The 17,789-nt window shown below is 47.4% G+C and overlaps 1 protein-coding gene across 14 annotated transcripts in view; it reads left to right on the forward strand.

Annotated features, from left to right (window-relative positions):
- The window catches only part of TLN2 (talin 2), a 455,280-nt gene that overhangs the window by 392,749 nt on the left and 44,742 nt on the right, over positions 1 to 17,789 (forward strand). For all 14 annotated transcript variants that reach the window (XM_077939528.1, XM_015142407.3, XM_077939524.1 and 11 more), the window contains 4 exons: positions 1,680 to 1,781; positions 4,340 to 4,459; positions 13,785 to 13,931; positions 17,257 to 17,423. In XM_077939528.1, coding sequence (XP_077795654.1) covers positions 1,680 to 1,781; positions 4,340 to 4,459; positions 13,785 to 13,931; positions 17,257 to 17,423 — 536 coding nt within the window. The remainder of the gene's footprint in view (positions 1 to 1,679; positions 1,782 to 4,339; positions 4,460 to 13,784; positions 13,932 to 17,256; positions 17,424 to 17,789) is intronic.

The raw sequence follows: 17,789 nt of genomic DNA on the forward strand, positions 1-17,789 counted from the left end.
GAGGAAGGCTATAATCTCAGAATAAAGGAAAGTCCTTTCAAATAAATGAAATTGAAATCCTAGTCACTACTTTGTTCTTTCTTTTCCCATTGTCCTCAGACTAGTTAAAGGTTCTTTGGCAGGTGGCCACTGGCCAAGAGCTCTGAGCTGCCCTTCAGCTCCAGCATCCTGGCATGTTGGTAGTGATGTCACATCTCACATGCAAGCTCCTAGCACATGGCCTGAGGCTTAGAAGATGTTCAGTCAATTTACAACAAGTGAATGAGTATGCACTTCAGTCTCCTTTGACTAGCAGGGTCCCCATGCCGTGATGGGGATACAGCATCTATCTGCCTGATAGGGAAAGCTAAAAAAGTCTAGTGTGGAGTTTGTGTTAATAGTTTGGTGAAAATTATATGCTGGGCTATGCAGCCACATCATGCATAGGCCACAGTGATGCGTTCCTTTCACTCACAGTGCAGTCCATGCCTGCTCATGACATATAGCTCTCACTGAAGAGACCAGCTAACATTTTCCTAATTGACCACTTGGCCTCAATCTCTTCTCTGACTGAAATTTATGGCACAGAGCTGCCAGGGAAATCTCAAATACGTCATTGCCTACCCCAGATCCCACTGTTGTCTTCATGATTTCAAGGTTCTCCATAAAACAGATGCAGCCTTATTCCCACTGCTGTCAACAGCTCCCTCCTATTCAGGTCAGGCTGACCTCACTAGACTCGCTCTGCCTGTATTCATTTCTGTTCACTTTGTCTCTTCGCCTGGAATACCATCCAGCAACCAGTGGTGATGGTGAGGATGGTGGTGGTGAAGATGGGTTGCCTGTTTCTTCATCACTGACATTATCATCAGCATCGTCATTATCACATTCTCTCCTCTTCCTATATGTAGTTCTTGACCAGGTGTAGTGTTGGTTTTTACTGTAACCATGTGATGCCTGGAAGTTAACACTGAAGGACTGGAGATCAGAGTTTAAGTAACCAGCCTGTGGTTCATTCACAAGCCTTGGAAGCAGATCTTGAATACAAATCTCCTACACCAGTATGTCCCCAAGCCTTCAAGGGACATAGTCCCATTGCCTCAGTTCTTCCACCCCACAGTGATCTTGCCCTTCTCTCAGTTCCTATTGCATTGCATTTATGGTCAGGTGAACAACAATGTATTTCTGGTGCTTCTAGTTCCTTCTGTTCCCCAATTGTGCTCTTAAAGAAGGGTTCCATGGATAGCCATGGACTCTACCATTCCTCAGGAAGCGCTTCCTGATGGATAGTCCGCCTCCTTTCCCACCTCATCTTCTGCCCCTTTGCGCTTCCCTAGAAGTGTCAGGCTGGCCCCCGCCTCCATGTGCTTGAATTCTGTTCCCTTTTCTTGGGATGCCTTTCCCACCTTTTACATGTGGCAGACTCCTCGCCTGGTAAGACTTGGCCGAAACATCACTCCTCTGGAAGGCCTCCCGCTCCTCTCAGGCAAGGCTGGGAGCCTCTCCTTGACATGTACCCCGAATGCCTTATGTGCCCTTCTGTTGAAGTCCTTATTGCACAAGTTGGGCAATTGAGTTGACACTGGGCGAAAGAATCTCGGAGGCCCGCTCTGTTTTTCAAAGTTCCTAATTCTCATAAATACAGTCTACACTTCACCAGGCTTCTTATGACCTTTGGATTCTTTTCCTCTCCTCTGTAGCTGGATGAAGGCACTCCTCCAGAACCAAAGGGAACATTTGTCGACTATCAGACAACTGTGGTTAAATACTCCAAAGCCATTGCGGTGACAGCTCAGGAAATGGTAAGAGGGGAGAGAACTGCCCTCCCCACTGTTAGTTGCCTTTTTATCCACTGCCGCCGCTGAGCCTGCAAATCCCAGATCTGTGTCGGAGAGAGAGCCCAGACCACTCTCTAGTCCCTCAGGGGCTCCAGCTTCTGTCCTTTATCTGTGGTCTTTCTGGCTGCCTGTGTCTGGTAGCCCCAGTCTGCTGTAGTTCTTATCTCATGAAAAAGCTGCAAGAGGGAATTAAAGGTGGCTGAGACTTGGGCATGAGGACAGAGGAGCAAAGGAAGGAGAGAAAATGAGAAGACGGGGAAAACAAGGAATTTGTAGTTAAGGAGAAAGGGGAAGAATCCTATTCACCTCACAAAGGACTGGAGGTGTTTTTAGTAGATTAAAATAACAGTGCAAGAGAAGATATTTCGGGATAAAATAGAACAGAGATGAGATTATTTGATGAAATCAAGTTATAATACTTGGACAATAAGGTATTGCCATCTTTCAGGCAAAATGAAACAGTATGGTTATGTAAAAAGAAAAAAAAAAATTCCTGACAGTAGAAGGCATACGACTTTTGGAGGTAATGTTTGGTTTGGGCTTTTTTTTTTTTTTTTTTTTTGGCTAAAATGTAATGCAGCCAGAACTGTAATATATAGATCCTTAGATACAAATGGCATTGAGAGAAAGTGAATGCTCTCTGATATGTTAAGCAGTTATAAGAAAGATGACAAATGTGGTTCCCAAAGAATTGATAGGAGTCCATAGAAAAAGTTTCTCTCAACTCTTGAAAGCTCAGATGCCATAAGATAAAATTTCTTGTCCTTCTCGGGGGAAACATGCCTCTTTGATACTTGCCACAGAAGCCTGGGTTGAGAAATCAATGGGCCTTCCTCGCTGGAGTGACCAGAATGAGCCACCACGTGGTTGCTGTGCCCAGATCCCCTCTGAGTGGTTTTGTCATGTAATCGTGTGTCCACTAGAGGTTGAGCTTGGACCACAAAGTCGTCCCTGGCTGCTGCCATTCATTCATGGAAACTCTGTGGTTGTGCCAGGCTTGTTTAAAAGAATTCAGGCTGGAGAATGGTACACCCATCTCAGTGTTCTGTGAAAAGCTGGAGCTGAGCCCAGTCTTGTCCTTCTCGGGAGCGTGGGGGATGGATCCTAGGTCCGAGCCAGCAGCCCTTCAGCGCAGATTCCTGATGAGCAGGAAGCACAGCGCAGCAGCGGTAAAAACATGTTTGAGCAGCCTCATGGTGTTTCTGGAATGTCTCCAGAACCAGGTCCTGGGCTGCCCTGGCCTGACCCTGGGTGTCCATGAGCTTAAGGAGCTGAGCTTCAGGCTGCGTGGTCACTCCTGAGATAACTGGCCTGGCTCCTTGTGTGAAAGAGGCCCTCCTCACCCCGTAAGGAGTGACCCAGTGCACCTGTTGGCAGGTCGCAGTGGAGCAGTGCGTGGCACCACTCACTCTCGTGCAGCTCAGTGTGCGTTCCTTGGAGGCCACATCTCAGCTGAAGGCTGGGACGTGTCCTTGTACACATGCCTTAGATGGGGTGGACATTCCTGTCCTGCCTTGATGGATGGAGAGTCATTCAAAAGGTATTTTAAAAGGCTGTTTAAAATCAAGGTCTTAAAAGACCACAAATAAAGAGACAGTATTGTTATCCAGAGCAAGAGGAGGTGGAACAGGAGGGGAGCCCCGTGATGAGGGACAAGTTGACACCCTTCTGGGTGGTAGATTAAAACTGCTTTTGTGAGAATTTAAAGGTATTTTTGTCCAGAGGAAGAAGAAACACTAGAAACTAGCATGCCAGCTACCTTAGATAATTGAGATGCATCAGTCTATGAAACAGAGAAAAATCCCGAGTATCTTCATAATAAAGGCAGAACTTGACCATGTGGGCTACACACTACTCTTAACTAAATTTGTGGGTAAAACCTTGTGATTCCTTGGCACAAATTTACTGCAAAGCTGTATCCTCTATGAGTTTTTTTTCCTCTAAAACATTGGCTTATCCAGCACTTCTCATTCATGGTTTTCTTAACAGCCCTGTCCTCATGCCCTCTCTCGCCTGGGTGGGACCTGCTTCGGGGCATCCAGAGACCAGATCAGCCCCCTACAGAAGCCTGGGCCCAGGAGTGAGAAGCGAACAGGGCTTGTGCCTTCTGGGGGCTTCTAGGGGGAATTCCTCTGGTGACCCCCCAGAGCAGGGCTGGCGAGGAGCTGGCACACTCACCTGCCAGAGGGGGGACCCTGGGGGCTGGCTCCAAGCTGCACAGCCCCAACGCTGAGCATGTCCCCACTGGCCCGGTCAGAATCTGGCCTGAACAGGGCCCTGCGAGGGCTCTGGCCTTTTGTGTGCAGTGTAGCATGGGCTTGGCTTGAACTGCCCTCTCCAGCTTCTAGCCCCAAATGCAAGGCCTGGCCTTCACCCCCTCAGGAGCTTAAAAGTGAATGAAACCCTTTGGCTTCCAGTGATATTAACACATGGTTCTCATGCTTTTCTCTGTGTGTATGTGTGTGTGTGTGTGTGTGTGTGTGTGTGTGTGTGTGTGTCTCTTGCTTGTTTTCTTTTTCCAGATGACTAAGTCGGTTACTAACCCGGAGGAGTTGGGAGGACTGGCTTCACAAATGACCAGTGACTATGGGCACCTGGCTTTCCAGGGCCAGATGGCAGCAGCCACGGCGGAACCAGAGGAGGTCTGCCACCTTAAGACCCCTATTTTAAGATGCACACACACACACTGATGCCCACTCCTGGGTATTTCTTCATAGCTTAGCTCCACTCTAGAAGACCCCAGCCCAGTAACCAGAGCCCAGTTTATTTCCCCACCACTGCACAGCACAGGTCCAGACCCAGGCAGCTCCAGGCTGTACTCAAGGCTCACTGCCCCTTATGGGGCAGACTGGCCAAGAACTGGCGCATGGGCTTTCTGACAGAAGGATTTTGTATACAGTGTTCTACCAGGTCCCCTGTCCCTAGGCCCATCCCCTGCTGTCTCTATTAGCATGCCCAAGCGTGAGGCTGCCATCTTGTCACTTCCTACTCCAGTTAGCACATCCCCTGCAATTATTTTTGTTTTCCAAAGGTTCATTCAAGTATGAAAATTAGCTGTCCCTCTCCCTAGAAAGAGCTACTTTCATGAAACAAAGTCTTGCCTGAATATTCTGGGTGGCTAAGAATTGACCCAGATCCCTCCCCCTATACGTCCTGTGGACTCCTTTTATTACTTCCCTGCCTTTCCTAGACCAGCTTTCCTTAGTGACCAGTGTAGACTTGGCTTTAGAATGCCTGTACCCGTAAGAGTCTAACAGTAGCCAAAGTTGGGCCCCAAAGGCCACTTTCTAAGAGCTGCCATCTCTCATACTTCTAATGGGGTGGTCCATTGGGAAGGACACGGGTCAGGTGCAGCTCCAGAGAGCCTCATAGCATCTGTATCAGTGTGAACAAACAGAAGGAGTCCAGGGCTTGGGGAACCACACGGCTTCTTAGAGAAAGGAAGCCCAATTGGAAATGAAGATTAATGGAGTGGATTACAGGGACACTTGAAAGATAAAGGTAATTACATTCTGTGAAATTCAGCAAGCTGTTTATTGAGTGCAAACCCTGTTCAAAACGTGCCTAAATGAACCAAGTTGTCAAGGCAGAAGGTTGTAATTGGTCTTCTCTTCTCCTTATGGTGACAGTCACTGTCCCCAAGTTACTCAGTGCTGCTATTTCTCCTGGGAGTCAGGTCTAAGTATGTTTTTACAAAGACTCCCAGAGATGTTACAGAAATGAAGTCCCAAAACAAATCACTTTCTAATGTGTGTGGTAACAATGCATGTAAATAGGAGTACCATATATATATATGTACTTGCATACATATATATCTAGCATGGGATTACTTAAGTCTCTAACAGTGCCTGCATTTTGAGACATTAGAATAATTGGCTAGGCTGTAGCATGAATAATTCTATTTGCAATGACTGTGAACTCACTACCAAGAAAAGAGAGTTATCAGATACCGACATTAAGATTCTGTTGACTCCTAACACAGGCCTATCTTTTTTTTGTTATTATTTTTAAATAGACTCCCTGTTTTAGTAAGATCGTCTAGATTTATAATTCATTTGACTAACCTGTAATTTTGAACTCCATAAACATATGTAAGGGAACTTATGTTACAGTAAGGAAAAGTTTGCTTGGACAAAAGGAAAATGTGGACTGGGCGCGATGGCTCACGCCTGTAATCCGAACACTTCAGGAGGCCGAGGCAGACGGATCACTTGAGGTTAGGAGTTCAAGATCCAGCCTGGCCAACATGGTGAACCCCCTTGTCTACAAAAATTAACTGGGCGTGGTGGCATGCACCTGTAATCCCAGCTACTTGGAAGGTTGAGCCAGGAGAACTGCTTGAACCCAGGAGGTGGAGGTTGCAGTGAGCCAAGACTGCGCACTGCCCTTTAGCGTAGGCAACAGAGGGAGACTCCATCTCAAAAAAAGCCAAAAAAACAAAAAGAATTTGGCAAGGGAGGTTTGGATATCTATCTGTCCACAGAAACCTTTGAAAATGGAATCTACCACCATCTGCCTTAGTTTAACTGCTGGCCTCCCTAACTACAGGGCCCTTTCCACATGAGCTCTTGTAAGCTACCCACCCAACGTGTGACACAAGCAGATTTTTTTTTTATTACAACAGAGACCACTGAACCAAAATATAAAACAATGCCAAAACAGCAAGGAAAGAGAATGTGTTGCTAAAAGTACAGCAGGTTACTTTGGTTATTAGCCCTGCATTTGTAGCAGCTGACGTTTTCATTAAGGTTTTCCTTTTCATTGTTACATCTTGAAATGTATTTTACATTCCAGACAGGAGAGCCGTGTGACCTGGAGTGAAAAGGGGCAGAGAGAATATAAAATTTCCAGTGGCTTGCTAAGGAAAATTCTTTGTGTACATTTGCCAGACAGATATTTGGGGAAAACTGAGAAAGTTAGGGGATCCCTGAAGCAATGTAGCTTTTTATTCCAAGATTGTGGAATTATTTGTTTGCCCAAGAGGGCTCCCCCATCACGGCATGTGAAAATATTTATATCCAGGGGAAATCAGAAGCTGCTCCCTTCGCTGCAGTCTCGCAGTCGGCTGTGCAAGGTCAGCATTTTGGTCTTTTCCAGAATGTGACAATTACAGGAAAAGTCATAGCTCTGCCCTGGAACATCAAGCAGGAGCTTTATCTGCTTATTTTTCATGGAAAATTCAAACCTTTGTTAACATCACTGTGAAAACTTATTTCTTTGGAAAAGTTAAAAGCCTCCAGCAGCTTTGCTATTTAAGATTAGTTTCCCCTTAACAAAAAGAAGAAGAAAGAATTCGAGATCCTATGAGCCACAACTTCTAAATGGAAATGCTGAGGAAAAGATTTAGCGACGAAAGCTTTGTCTCGGAGGAAAATCTGCAGTAACCACTTGAAATACCAGATGCCTTAAAAGCTGGCGCAATCATTTGTTAAGCGCCTGTGGTGAGAACCGCAGCCTTTTCCCCCAGATGAAATGGATGTCTGCTTTAGAATTCTCTCAAATTTTCCAGCCTAAGATACACATGCTGGAGGTGGGAAAATGATGCCCCGCTGCCATTGGACCCACTCTTTTTTTTTTTTTTTTCCTTTTCTGAGATGGGGTCTTGCTCAGTCACCCAGGCTGGAGTGCAGTGGCGCAATCTCGGCTCACTGTAAGCTCCGCCTCCCAGGTTCACACCATTCTCCTGCCTCAGCCTCCCAAGTAGCTGGGACTACAGGCGCCTGCCACCACACTCGGCTAATTTTTTTTGTATTTTTAGTAGAGATAGGGTTTCATCATGTTAGCCAGGATGGTCTCGATCTCCTGACCTCATGATTCACCCGCCTCGGCCTCCCAAGGCAAAGATAAATGCAGTTTTTGCCATTACTTTTAGTGGCAAAAACCACAATTACTTTTACACCAACCTAGTAATAATACTATTATCTTATTATTATTATTATTTTGAGCCGGGGCCTCGCTCTGTTACCTAGGCTGGAGTGCAGTAGTGCGATCATGGCTTACTACAGCCTTGAGCTCCGTCCTGGGCTTAAGCAATCCTCTCACCTCAGCCTCCCAAGTAGCTGGGACAACAGGTGTGCACCACCATGCCTGGCTAATTTTTCTGTTGACAGGGTCTCATTATGTTGTCCAGGCTGGTTTCAAACTCCTGGCTCAAGCCATCCACCTACCTCAGCCTCCCAAGTGCTGGGATTACAGATGTCAGCCACCATGCCCAGCCACTTTTTTTTTCCATGTTTTCTATCTTTGTCAGATAAGTTCCATTCTTGCCTTTTCAACTTTGACAAGCTATCCCAAGCAAATTACATTTGACTGGGTTTCAGATGCAGTTGTTTTTTAAGGCTTGGGAAAAACCAGTGTGTTTTGTTTTGTTTTGTTTGAGGAAGTAAGGAAAGGCGATCAGGATTCCTTAGACCCCCTCCAACTGGAATCAGATCCAAAACTTCATAAAGACCAGGCCTTTAATTTCCCCCAAGGCACAAAACCAGGAGATGATTTTCTCCATTTTACTTTTATTTCGACAAGAAAGGAATTGAGGGTTTTTCTTGAGGCTCAAATAACACTTTTCTAAAGCTGCCAATTTAAAACCTCACATTTTATGTCTTTGAGCAACATTCCTTTCTAATCAACACTGGTAGTTCGTTGGATCACCCTGCGGGCTGGTCATATTTACTGAGAAGTTTAGTATTGCAGGGAGAAGCTTAGCATTTTTAAATCCCTTATCTTTTTTTTTTTTTTTTTTTTGAGATGGAGTTTTGCTCTGTCGCCCAGGCTGGAGTACAATGGTGTGATCTTGGCTCACTGCAAGCTCCGCCACCCGGGTTCAAGCAATTCTCCTGCCTCAGCCTCCTGAGTAGCTGAGATTACAGGCATCCACCACCATGCCCGGCTAATTTTTGTATTTGTAGTAGAGACGGGGTTTCACCATGTTGTCCAGGCTGGTCTCGAACTCCTGGCCCCAAGTGATCTGCCCATCTTGGCCTCCCAAAGTGCTGGGATTACAGGCTTGAGCCACTGCGCCCAGTCTAAATCTCTTATCTTTTTGGATACAGAATGAATTTCCTCTGTGGCTCACACCTGTAATCCCAACACTTTGGGAGGCCGAGATGTGTGGATCACTTGAGGCCAGGAGTTTGAGACCAGCCTGGACAACATGGCGAAACCCCATCTCTACTACAAATACAAAAATAAGCCAGGCATGGTGACGGGTGCCTGTAATCTCAGCTACTTGGGAGACTGAGGCAGGAGAATTGCTTGAACCCAGGTCGTGGAGGTTGCAGTGAGCCAAGATCGTACCATTGCACTCCAGCCTGGGCAAAAAGAGCAAAACTCCATCTAAAAAAAAAAAAAGGATTTCCTTTCAAGGATGTTCCCCCAGTAAAACAAAATGTTCTAGAAAATTGCCAGTGGACTGTTGATTCTGTTGTCCTCTTTCATTTAAGTGTCCTAGCTATTTCACGTGCCTCTGCAAAGTAATAGTAAGAGTTATTATTTATCAAGTGCTACTGCATATCGGATGCTGTGATGGGCCCAATCCTGTTTCCCCTCACAACTGCAGTGAGATAATATTTTGTTCTTCCCCATTTCACAGATAAGCAAAACCAGGCTCAGGGAGCTCAGTTAAACTGCCCAAGACCACACAACTATAGTCGCTAGTATGTGAGCCACTTTAAATAACTTTGGAATAAGTGAATGTTCCAAGTAAGTAAATAAGTTAACAAGTAAATATATGGAGTAGCCAGGATTCAAACCCAGGTTAGCCGGGAATCACAACCCTGGCTACCTCTCTGCACCAGTCTGCCTCCTTTTCCAGCAGCATGCATTCATATGGCTTTCATCTTTTTGAGATTTTCCACATGCACCTGTTCATTTGTTCATCCCATCAGCCCCTGGAGTGGGACATAGCTTCTGTCCTGTGTCACGGGAAGGAACAAAGGCCCCTGAAGGTTAAGAGTGTCAGGTTCCCAAGGAGAAAGCAGAGCTGGAAGCAAGGTCCTTAGTCCTTTCTGTTGCCCACGGGGGTGAAAGGTTGAGAACAGGGCTGGCAGGGAATCCTGAGATCCCGTCCTTCCTCTTAGATTCAGCCCTCCTGGCCCATGAACATCAGTGGGTGAAGCCTATTTCAGCTTGTCCTTGATAACACTACATCCCTCCTGTGTGCTGTCCAAATAGAATTGTGCAGACACACATACACCTGTGAGGCTGAGCCTCAAGGGGGTCTCCAGGTACCTAGATGACAATTGCGTGACTTGGCACAGCCCTGAATATGGAGGCAAAGCCCTGGGTTGACTGAGAACACCAAAGGCCTTTGCAACTGTTGCCTCACTTATTTTCATCCCCTTGTTTTCTGGTGCTGGCCTTCCTTGGAGCTTCTTAACTAGAATTTTATTTCTGATGACCACTGAGCCAGCTGCACCATGGACCATATACGGGCTCACTTGCTACATGCCTCGTGTCACCTCCAAGAAAGGGGCCGGACAGCAGGGCGCTAGGGTATGTTTTTAGAGCGTAGCCTTTGGTGGGGGGTGGTGCTAAGGGACCACAAAAGTGTTGTTGAGGATGTAGCCCACCATGGATCATGTCCTCCTATAGGGTTCAGGTTCAAGACAGCTCAAGAGCGGGTCCTCGCTCCCTCCCACTCTCAACGGGATTTAAGATACAGGTGTTCGTCCCGGTGCCTTGCATTTTGCAGATAGAAAGCTCGGGCTAGACTCTGCACAGGAGCAGGAGGAACGCACAGAGAAGTTTGAGAGCCTGGGTCTCTTCTGGCAGCGTGGTTTCATGCCATGTTCTTCAAAACCCATGGAGGAGGTTCTGCATGTTTGCCCCTAGTGTTACTTTTTAAGCTTAATGTAACTATTGTTGAAACTGCTAGGAAAACCCACCCTTGCTCTCAACCTTTCACTCATGTGGGTGGCAGAAAGGAGCTTTTGAGTGTGGTCTGGACCAAATGGGAACCCGTTGGGGGCCACCGGTGCTTTGCTTCAGGCTGCTGGGTAGTTTTGTGCTGATCTCAGGCTGCTGCTCCTCCTGCCTTGGCTGCAGTGGTCAAGAATGGGGAGGAAACTGCTCTCCTTCGCTTTCTTTATGCATGTAACAGGATCTTCTCAACACTGTATCGCCAAAGCAAAACACAGAAATAATTTGGTGGCTGAGGCTGTAACTAGCCTTCATAACCTTATCTGTAACACTTTGGTTCACTCAGTGTCATTTTTGGCTTTTTATTGGGTTAAAGATATACATTTTAACTCATAAAGGAAGAGCATACTAATAACCCATTACTGCTATCCATTTGACATACTGAGATCCACAAGAGATTTAATTTGGATTGGGAGAGGAAGGGTTCTGCTGCTACATAGAAAAATCAAAGAAGTTAGAAAAACACTGATCTACCAAATAGAGCACTGTGCTTAGGATTAAAGACCTGGATTCTCACCTAGTTGTGCCAGGGACCAGCTGTGTGATCTTAGGCAAATCACATCACTTCTCTTTGTCTATAAAGAGATGGGCCTCCATCTCTTTGTCTATAAAATGGGAGGGTTGACCTGGTAAGATCTTTTTTACCTTGAAATTCTATAAATGTTTCTAACTCCATTTCCTTCTTACCTGACTTTTCCAGCAACACTTTAACCTTTAAAGATCTGTGGTCGCCACTGACCTCAGAGCCCTTATCTCTAGATTATCTTACCCTGAAATACTTAGGTTTTAACTCGATGCATCTGGAGCACTTCAAGAGCCAGATTGTTTGAAACTTTAATGGGGTATACCCCTGCTTCAGCTTAACATTATTTTCTTTTTTTTTTTTTTTTTTTTTTTGAGACGGAGTCTCACTCTGTCGCCCAGGCTGGAGTGCAGTGGCCAGATCTCAGCTCACTGCAAGCTCCGCCTCCCGGGTTCCCGCCATTCTCCTGCCTCAGCCTCCCGAGTAGCTGGGACCACAGGCGCCGCCACCTCGCCCGGCTAATTTTTTGTGTTTTTAGTAGAGACGGGGTTTCGCCGTGTTAGCCAGGATGGTCTCGATCTCCTGACCTTGTGATCCGCCCGTCTCGGCCTCCCAAAGTGCTGGGATTACAGGCTTGAGCCACCGCGCCCGGCCCAGCTTAACATTATTTTCAAACCAACAAACATGTCCAGCAAACACGTATATTTAAATGACATTACATCTGTGTGGGCTGGAGTGTTTTTCCCGCCTCAGCGGCAGCCTTATTACTACACCGTTCCCCAGATCTGTTTGCAGAGCTGCTGTGTTGTGCAATCCAGAGGTGCTGCTGCTGTTGTATTCTGCGTGGAGGTAGTCAACAAGACAGCCCTGCCTAATTATGAAGCGTCTGTGGCACCGGTGTACGAAGGTGTATAGAAGTGTATAAAAAGCACCCAAAAGAGCAGAAACTTGGCTGGGCATGGTGGCTCATGCCTGTAATCCCAGCACTTTGGGAGGCCAAGGCAGGCGGATCACTTGAGTTCAGGAGTTCGAGACCAGCCTGGCCAACATGGTGAAACCCTGTCTCTGCTTTAAAAAAATACAAAAAATTATCCGGGCGTTGTGGTGGCTGCCTGTAATCCCAGCTACTCAGGAGGCTGAGGCAGGAGAATTGCTTGAACTGGGAGGGCGGAGATTGCGGTGAGCCGAGACCACACCACTGCACTCCAGCCCAGGTGACAGAAAAAGACTCTATCATAAAAAAAGAGAAGAAAGTGTATAGAAGACACCTAAAAGAGCAGAAGCTCAACTTTGTCGATCATGAGAATATTCTACTAAATGGATTTAAAAGTTCTTTGGCCTTTAAGGGGTTTAGAGGAAGAGTGCTTTCCCTAAAAACAGTGTTTCAATAATAGCAGAAATAACAACTGCAGCACCCCTCATTCTCCAAAGTCATCCTTCCTTTAACTGTGGCTAATGAGACGCTATTGGAAGATAGCATCCAGGGGGCCAAAAATCTCCCAGGTTTTATTCACAATACTTGAGATCTTTTCGTAACTATTCCTGATAGATGCTAGAAAAATAAGAGCCGCAGTTTCTAGCTATTGTAGATTCTTGAAAATGACAGTGACCCATGCTTAAAGTTTTGTTTTGGTTTGGTTTGAGTTGCCTGCCTGGGCTGGAAGGCAGATGATTTATGGCAGCTGTATTGATCAGACCAAAATGAAATTTGATGTGAAACAGGGCCAGAGGAATGCAAACTTCGGGGAGGTGGAAGTGGAATTTATTACACCTTAAAGGAGACAGCTGGCATCTAATCCACAGCGGAGCCCATTTGGCCTCTCTTAGGCAAAGTACCTTTTATAATCACACAACCGAGGAGTTATTAAAAGAATGTGTGCCTGCTGAGCTTTTGGCTCTAAAAATGTACCTTTTAAAGGAAACCTCAAACCTAGCCTGATAGGAAGTCTGGGCTCAGTATGGTCGCTGTCCCCATGGGATACAGCTGGGGTAGGGGGTGCTCTGGTTGGTAAACATACCAATTTTGCAAGAATCTGAACACTTCAAAATATGCTTAATACGGAAACCACATTTTGAACCTCTAATTACCCTCTAGAGCTATTGTGAAGAATAAAAGAAATTAAACACATTACCTGCTTAGAAGAGGCCTTGACACACAATAGGGGCTCAGTAAATGCTTGTTGAATGAATAACAGAATTATCCAACAAAGTTCATCTAATTAACATTCTTACCAGGTGGCTGGAGGAGCAGATCAGCCATAAACCAGGAAAGATACGTATCAAGGAGGGTATTACACTAGGACCGCAAGATACGGGCTTGTTAGGTAGAGACTGGGCATTTTACAGTCTCTAAAAAGGGAAGCAAAATCAACCAAATTCCATACTTCACCAAACACAGACTCGTAATAGGAGTGGAATTTTCCTAGCCAGGCTCCCATAGGACGTAGGAGAAATTTTCCACATAGGGAAGGCCTCGATGGCAGGGTCCATCACGCTTCTCCTTCCCCATCCTGGGCTTGCCTCTGCAGATCGGATTCCAGATTCGCACTCGTGTGCAGGACCTGGGCCATGGCTGTATCTTCCTGGTGCAGAAGGCAGGGGCCCTCCAGGTCTGCCCCACAGACAGCTACACCAAGAGGGAGCTGATCGAGTGCGCCCGCGCCGTCACGGAGAAGGTAAGGAGCAGCCCTCGGTTTAGAGCCACAGGAACCTGCGCTGGCTCTCAGTGATCCGCGTAATCAAGGACAAAAGCAGGAAACTAAGCGAAAACGAACCTAGCTGACTCAGCTGTCTCACCCCGATCTTCCCCACTGCTCAGATTCTCCCAGGAATGGGGCGCGTCAGGAAGCTGGGGTGATTGATCATAGGCCCAGAGAATTTGAGGACTTAGAGGGTCTCTCCCATGAAGGTCAGGCCCTGGCACTCCCCATTCTTGTAGGGCTTTCCCATGGGCGGATTGTATCAAAGTCCCCATCAGCAGCCAGGAGCCCTGGTCGGGGGAGGCCTGGGGCCAGAGCCCTTTCCTGCAACCCCTGTTGACACCATCTTTCTTCTCAAGGAGGCTCCTGAGTGCTGAGGGCTGAGTCAGGAGTGAAAATCCCTTTGGTGTAACCTCTTATTTACAGAGGAGACAGTGAAGTAGGGGTGGGTTAGGCCACATTGGGCAGTGGCGTGTACCTTTGTGGAGAAGCAGAAACTTGCCCTCAGTTTTCTGACTCGAAAGACACTTGTTTGTAGAGAGATTCCCATGGGGTAGTGAATAAGGCTCTAAGATCTTAGCTAAGGTACTTCACCTTTCCACAGCTCGATTTCCTCATCTGTAAAATGAGGATTAAAATATATAATGTCTGACTCAGAGAACTGCAAAGATGTACTGTGCTGATATGTGTAAAAGTGCCTGGTGCAGTACCAGACACATACTCACACATTTAGTAAATCTAGCGACTGTTTTCTCGAAACTTTCCTCCAAACTTCTTGCTCCCCAGGCAGTTTTCCCCAGTTAACCATGCCGTACTTTGAGTGTTTCTTCATTCCCAAGTAGCTCTTTTATTCTCCCCCAGTATGCGAGTCTTTTGCTTTGCTTTTTGTCTCAGAATCATTTTTCAGGTCAGCTGTTTTGCAGGCTGCTTGAGGTACAGGATAAAGCATCCAGGCTTGATAGCTTTTCCCGTTCCCTTCACTCTGGTTCGTAGGACATAGAGCTCTGTCCTGTTTAGAAACTTGGCAACCGACTTGAGGGGTGGGCAGGGGGGACCCTCAGCTGGAAGATGCTGCCACAGAGACTGCTCTGTCCGTGGCCCTCCCTGAGGCCAAGCCACAGTCTGGCCTTCTCCTGTAGCCCACAGGGCTGTCCAGCCTCCTGGGACTCCACAGACAAGGAAATAAATCTCTCAGCTGGAGGAAGGCATTTGCCTGCCTTTCAAAGCCCTTTCTTGTTATTGAAGTTATTCTTGCCAAATTCCCCCATAAAAGGCCTTGTAGCAGGAGCATCAGGAAGGGAGGAGAGGGGTCCAAGCTGCATAGTGTTTGCAGGCATGGCCAAGCAGCTTGATCTTCCTGAGCTGGCCTGGGCCCTGCTCCCTCTCCCGGCTGCGGGTCCCTGATTTGGGATACCTGGAGGGAGCACCAAAGGGGAGGAGGTGGCCCGTTCCTAGCAACTGGCCTTTTGACTATTTCTTGCTGTGAGTCCCTGTCCTCTATGGTTTGTGTCTTGTTATATGCCTTGATGGTGTGTATAGTGCACCCACACACAGCCACGACTTGTCTGCCTTTGTGTCCTCAGCCCCTAGTGACTAGCAGATACTCAGTAAACACCTGCCGGCTGGCACACCCTTCACAGAGGGTGGGTTGCTATTTCTGGGCTCTTTTTCTTTCACCCTGGCTAAGAATGTCTCCCACACACACACACACCCCTTCAGGCTTCCCATGATACTTGTCTTGGCCTTTGTCATGCATCCTCTGAGGGGCTTTCCATAACCTGGATACCTCATTTCCAGGCCAGCTCTATGCCAGTCTGACTTGTCTTTTCCTGGTAGGACCTAGTAGCATTTAAAAGAAAGGCAGATGAGGAAGAGAAACAATTCCTTGTGGGCTGGTCTCAGAATGTGGTAGGTACCCAGGAAATGGTCCCTGTGCCTCTCCTGCCAGACTGTGTCCACAGCCTCTGCTGAGATCTAAGCAGCACTGGGGACAGAGTGTCTCATACTCCATGCCTCTTGCTGGCACAGTGACACAGTGACTCCCCTGCCCTGGTCAGCATGTTTTAAGAAATGTACGTACGAAACGTTGTCAGATTCTTCTTTAGGTCGTAGTCAAGGGGAGCGGGTGTGTGCACACAGAGATTAATACGAGGGCTCCTGGACTCAACGAGCCTCCAGCCACTAGCCTGACACATGCAATTTACATTGGGTGCAGTGGGCCATCCTGAGGGCAAGAACCGTGTGCTGTGGGATCCCAGGAGGCTGGGCTGTCTCTGGAAGAGGAGAGCAGGGGGAGGTGTCCAGGGTTCAGCTGTTTTGCAGGCTGCTTGAGGCACAGGATGATACATCTGTGTTTGGTGGCTTTTCCTTCTTTCTTCACTTTGGTGTCTTGCAGGCCAAGTAGTTCGGTGGCTCAGGGAGAGGGGCAGGAGGCATTGCAGGCAGAGCGCGGACCCAGGGTGGAGAGGTGGGAGTGTTTGGGAAAGTCAGGAGCTGGCGGATGTGGTGAGAGCCGGGTGAAGCAGACACATGACCAGAAAGGGAGTTCAGCCAGGGGAGACTTGTAAGCAGGGTCTTAGTATGGTCAGGTTTATGTCATAGGGAAGAATCTTGGAGCAGTGAGGGTGTATGTGGTGGGTGAGGGTGACAGCACAGGATTTCTGACATGGAAGACACCCAAGTGAACTTGCTGGGCCCTCAGGGCACTGAAATGATGGTTCAGGGGTGGATGATGGCTCGCAGGAGTGCTAGAAGTCGAGATCCCCTCTAGACTCCAGCCCTTCTGAACTCCATTCTGGAGAATTTCCATCCCAGTGAAGGAGCGATGAGTGGTGGCAGTGGCCTATTCCTACTGAAAACCTAATAAAAGGGGATGTAATTGCCACACCTTTCACAGGAGCCTAATCCTTTATCCCATTCTGTGGTTTCAGAAACATAGTAGTAATTGAATAAACAGCATCTGCCCTCTGCTGAGCACTTACTGTATGCCAAATGCCTTGCTAGACACTTTACACATATTTTTCTTCCTACTTAATCCTGTCAGCCCTAATAGGGCAGAAATAATGGCCCCATTTTACAGAGGAGGAAACAGGTTTGGAGAGGTAAAGCAGCTTTGCCTAAGGTCACATGGCCTTTAAATGGCAAAGCTGGTATTCAGACCAAGGCCGTTGACTCCAGACATGTGCCTATAACCCCTAAGCCACATCAGCTCCTAGGAGATAATTCAGTATTTTCAGAATCTGCTTTTAGGTCCTGTTCTCTCCATTTCCCAGCTCCCCTCACATTCCCTTTCTGCCTACAGGTCTCCTTGGTGCTCTCAGCTCTGCAGGCCGGGAACAAAGGAACCCAGGCATGCATTACAGCTGCCACCGCTGTGTCTGGGATCATTGCCGACCTGGACACCACCATTATGTTTGCAACAGCGGGGACGCTAAATGCAGAGAACAGTGAGACCTTCGCAGACCACAGGTACGTGGGGGTCCTGGACGGAGAGAGGTTCAGGGTGGCCTGCCCCTGAAACTCATGATCGACTTGGAGACGCCACCTGGGAGCCAGAAATGTAGTTACCTGTTTTGATTTCAACAAGATGCACAAGTTGGGAAAGTGAACCATGTAATCAGAATAAGCCCCCTTTGCCAACTGTAAACACAGTGTCGTGGTTTGAGCTTTGCCTTTGACAGCCTTAAATCCAGCCTGCTACAGCGAAGGACGGCTTTTAGACCTGCCACATTCTGAGCCAGAGAGCTGTTCCTCGAACTGCTGGCCAACCCCAGCAGGATTGGGAATGGCGGGGGCGGGCCTGTTTTGCGTAAACCCTGTTTTGGGAAACCTTGT

The sequence above is a fragment of the Macaca mulatta genome, chromosome 7 (genome assembly GCF_049350105.2).
Source record: "Macaca mulatta isolate MMU2019108-1 chromosome 7, T2T-MMU8v2.0, whole genome shotgun sequence".
In the NCBI taxonomy this organism is placed as follows: Eukaryota; Metazoa; Chordata; class Mammalia; order Primates; family Cercopithecidae; genus Macaca; species Macaca mulatta.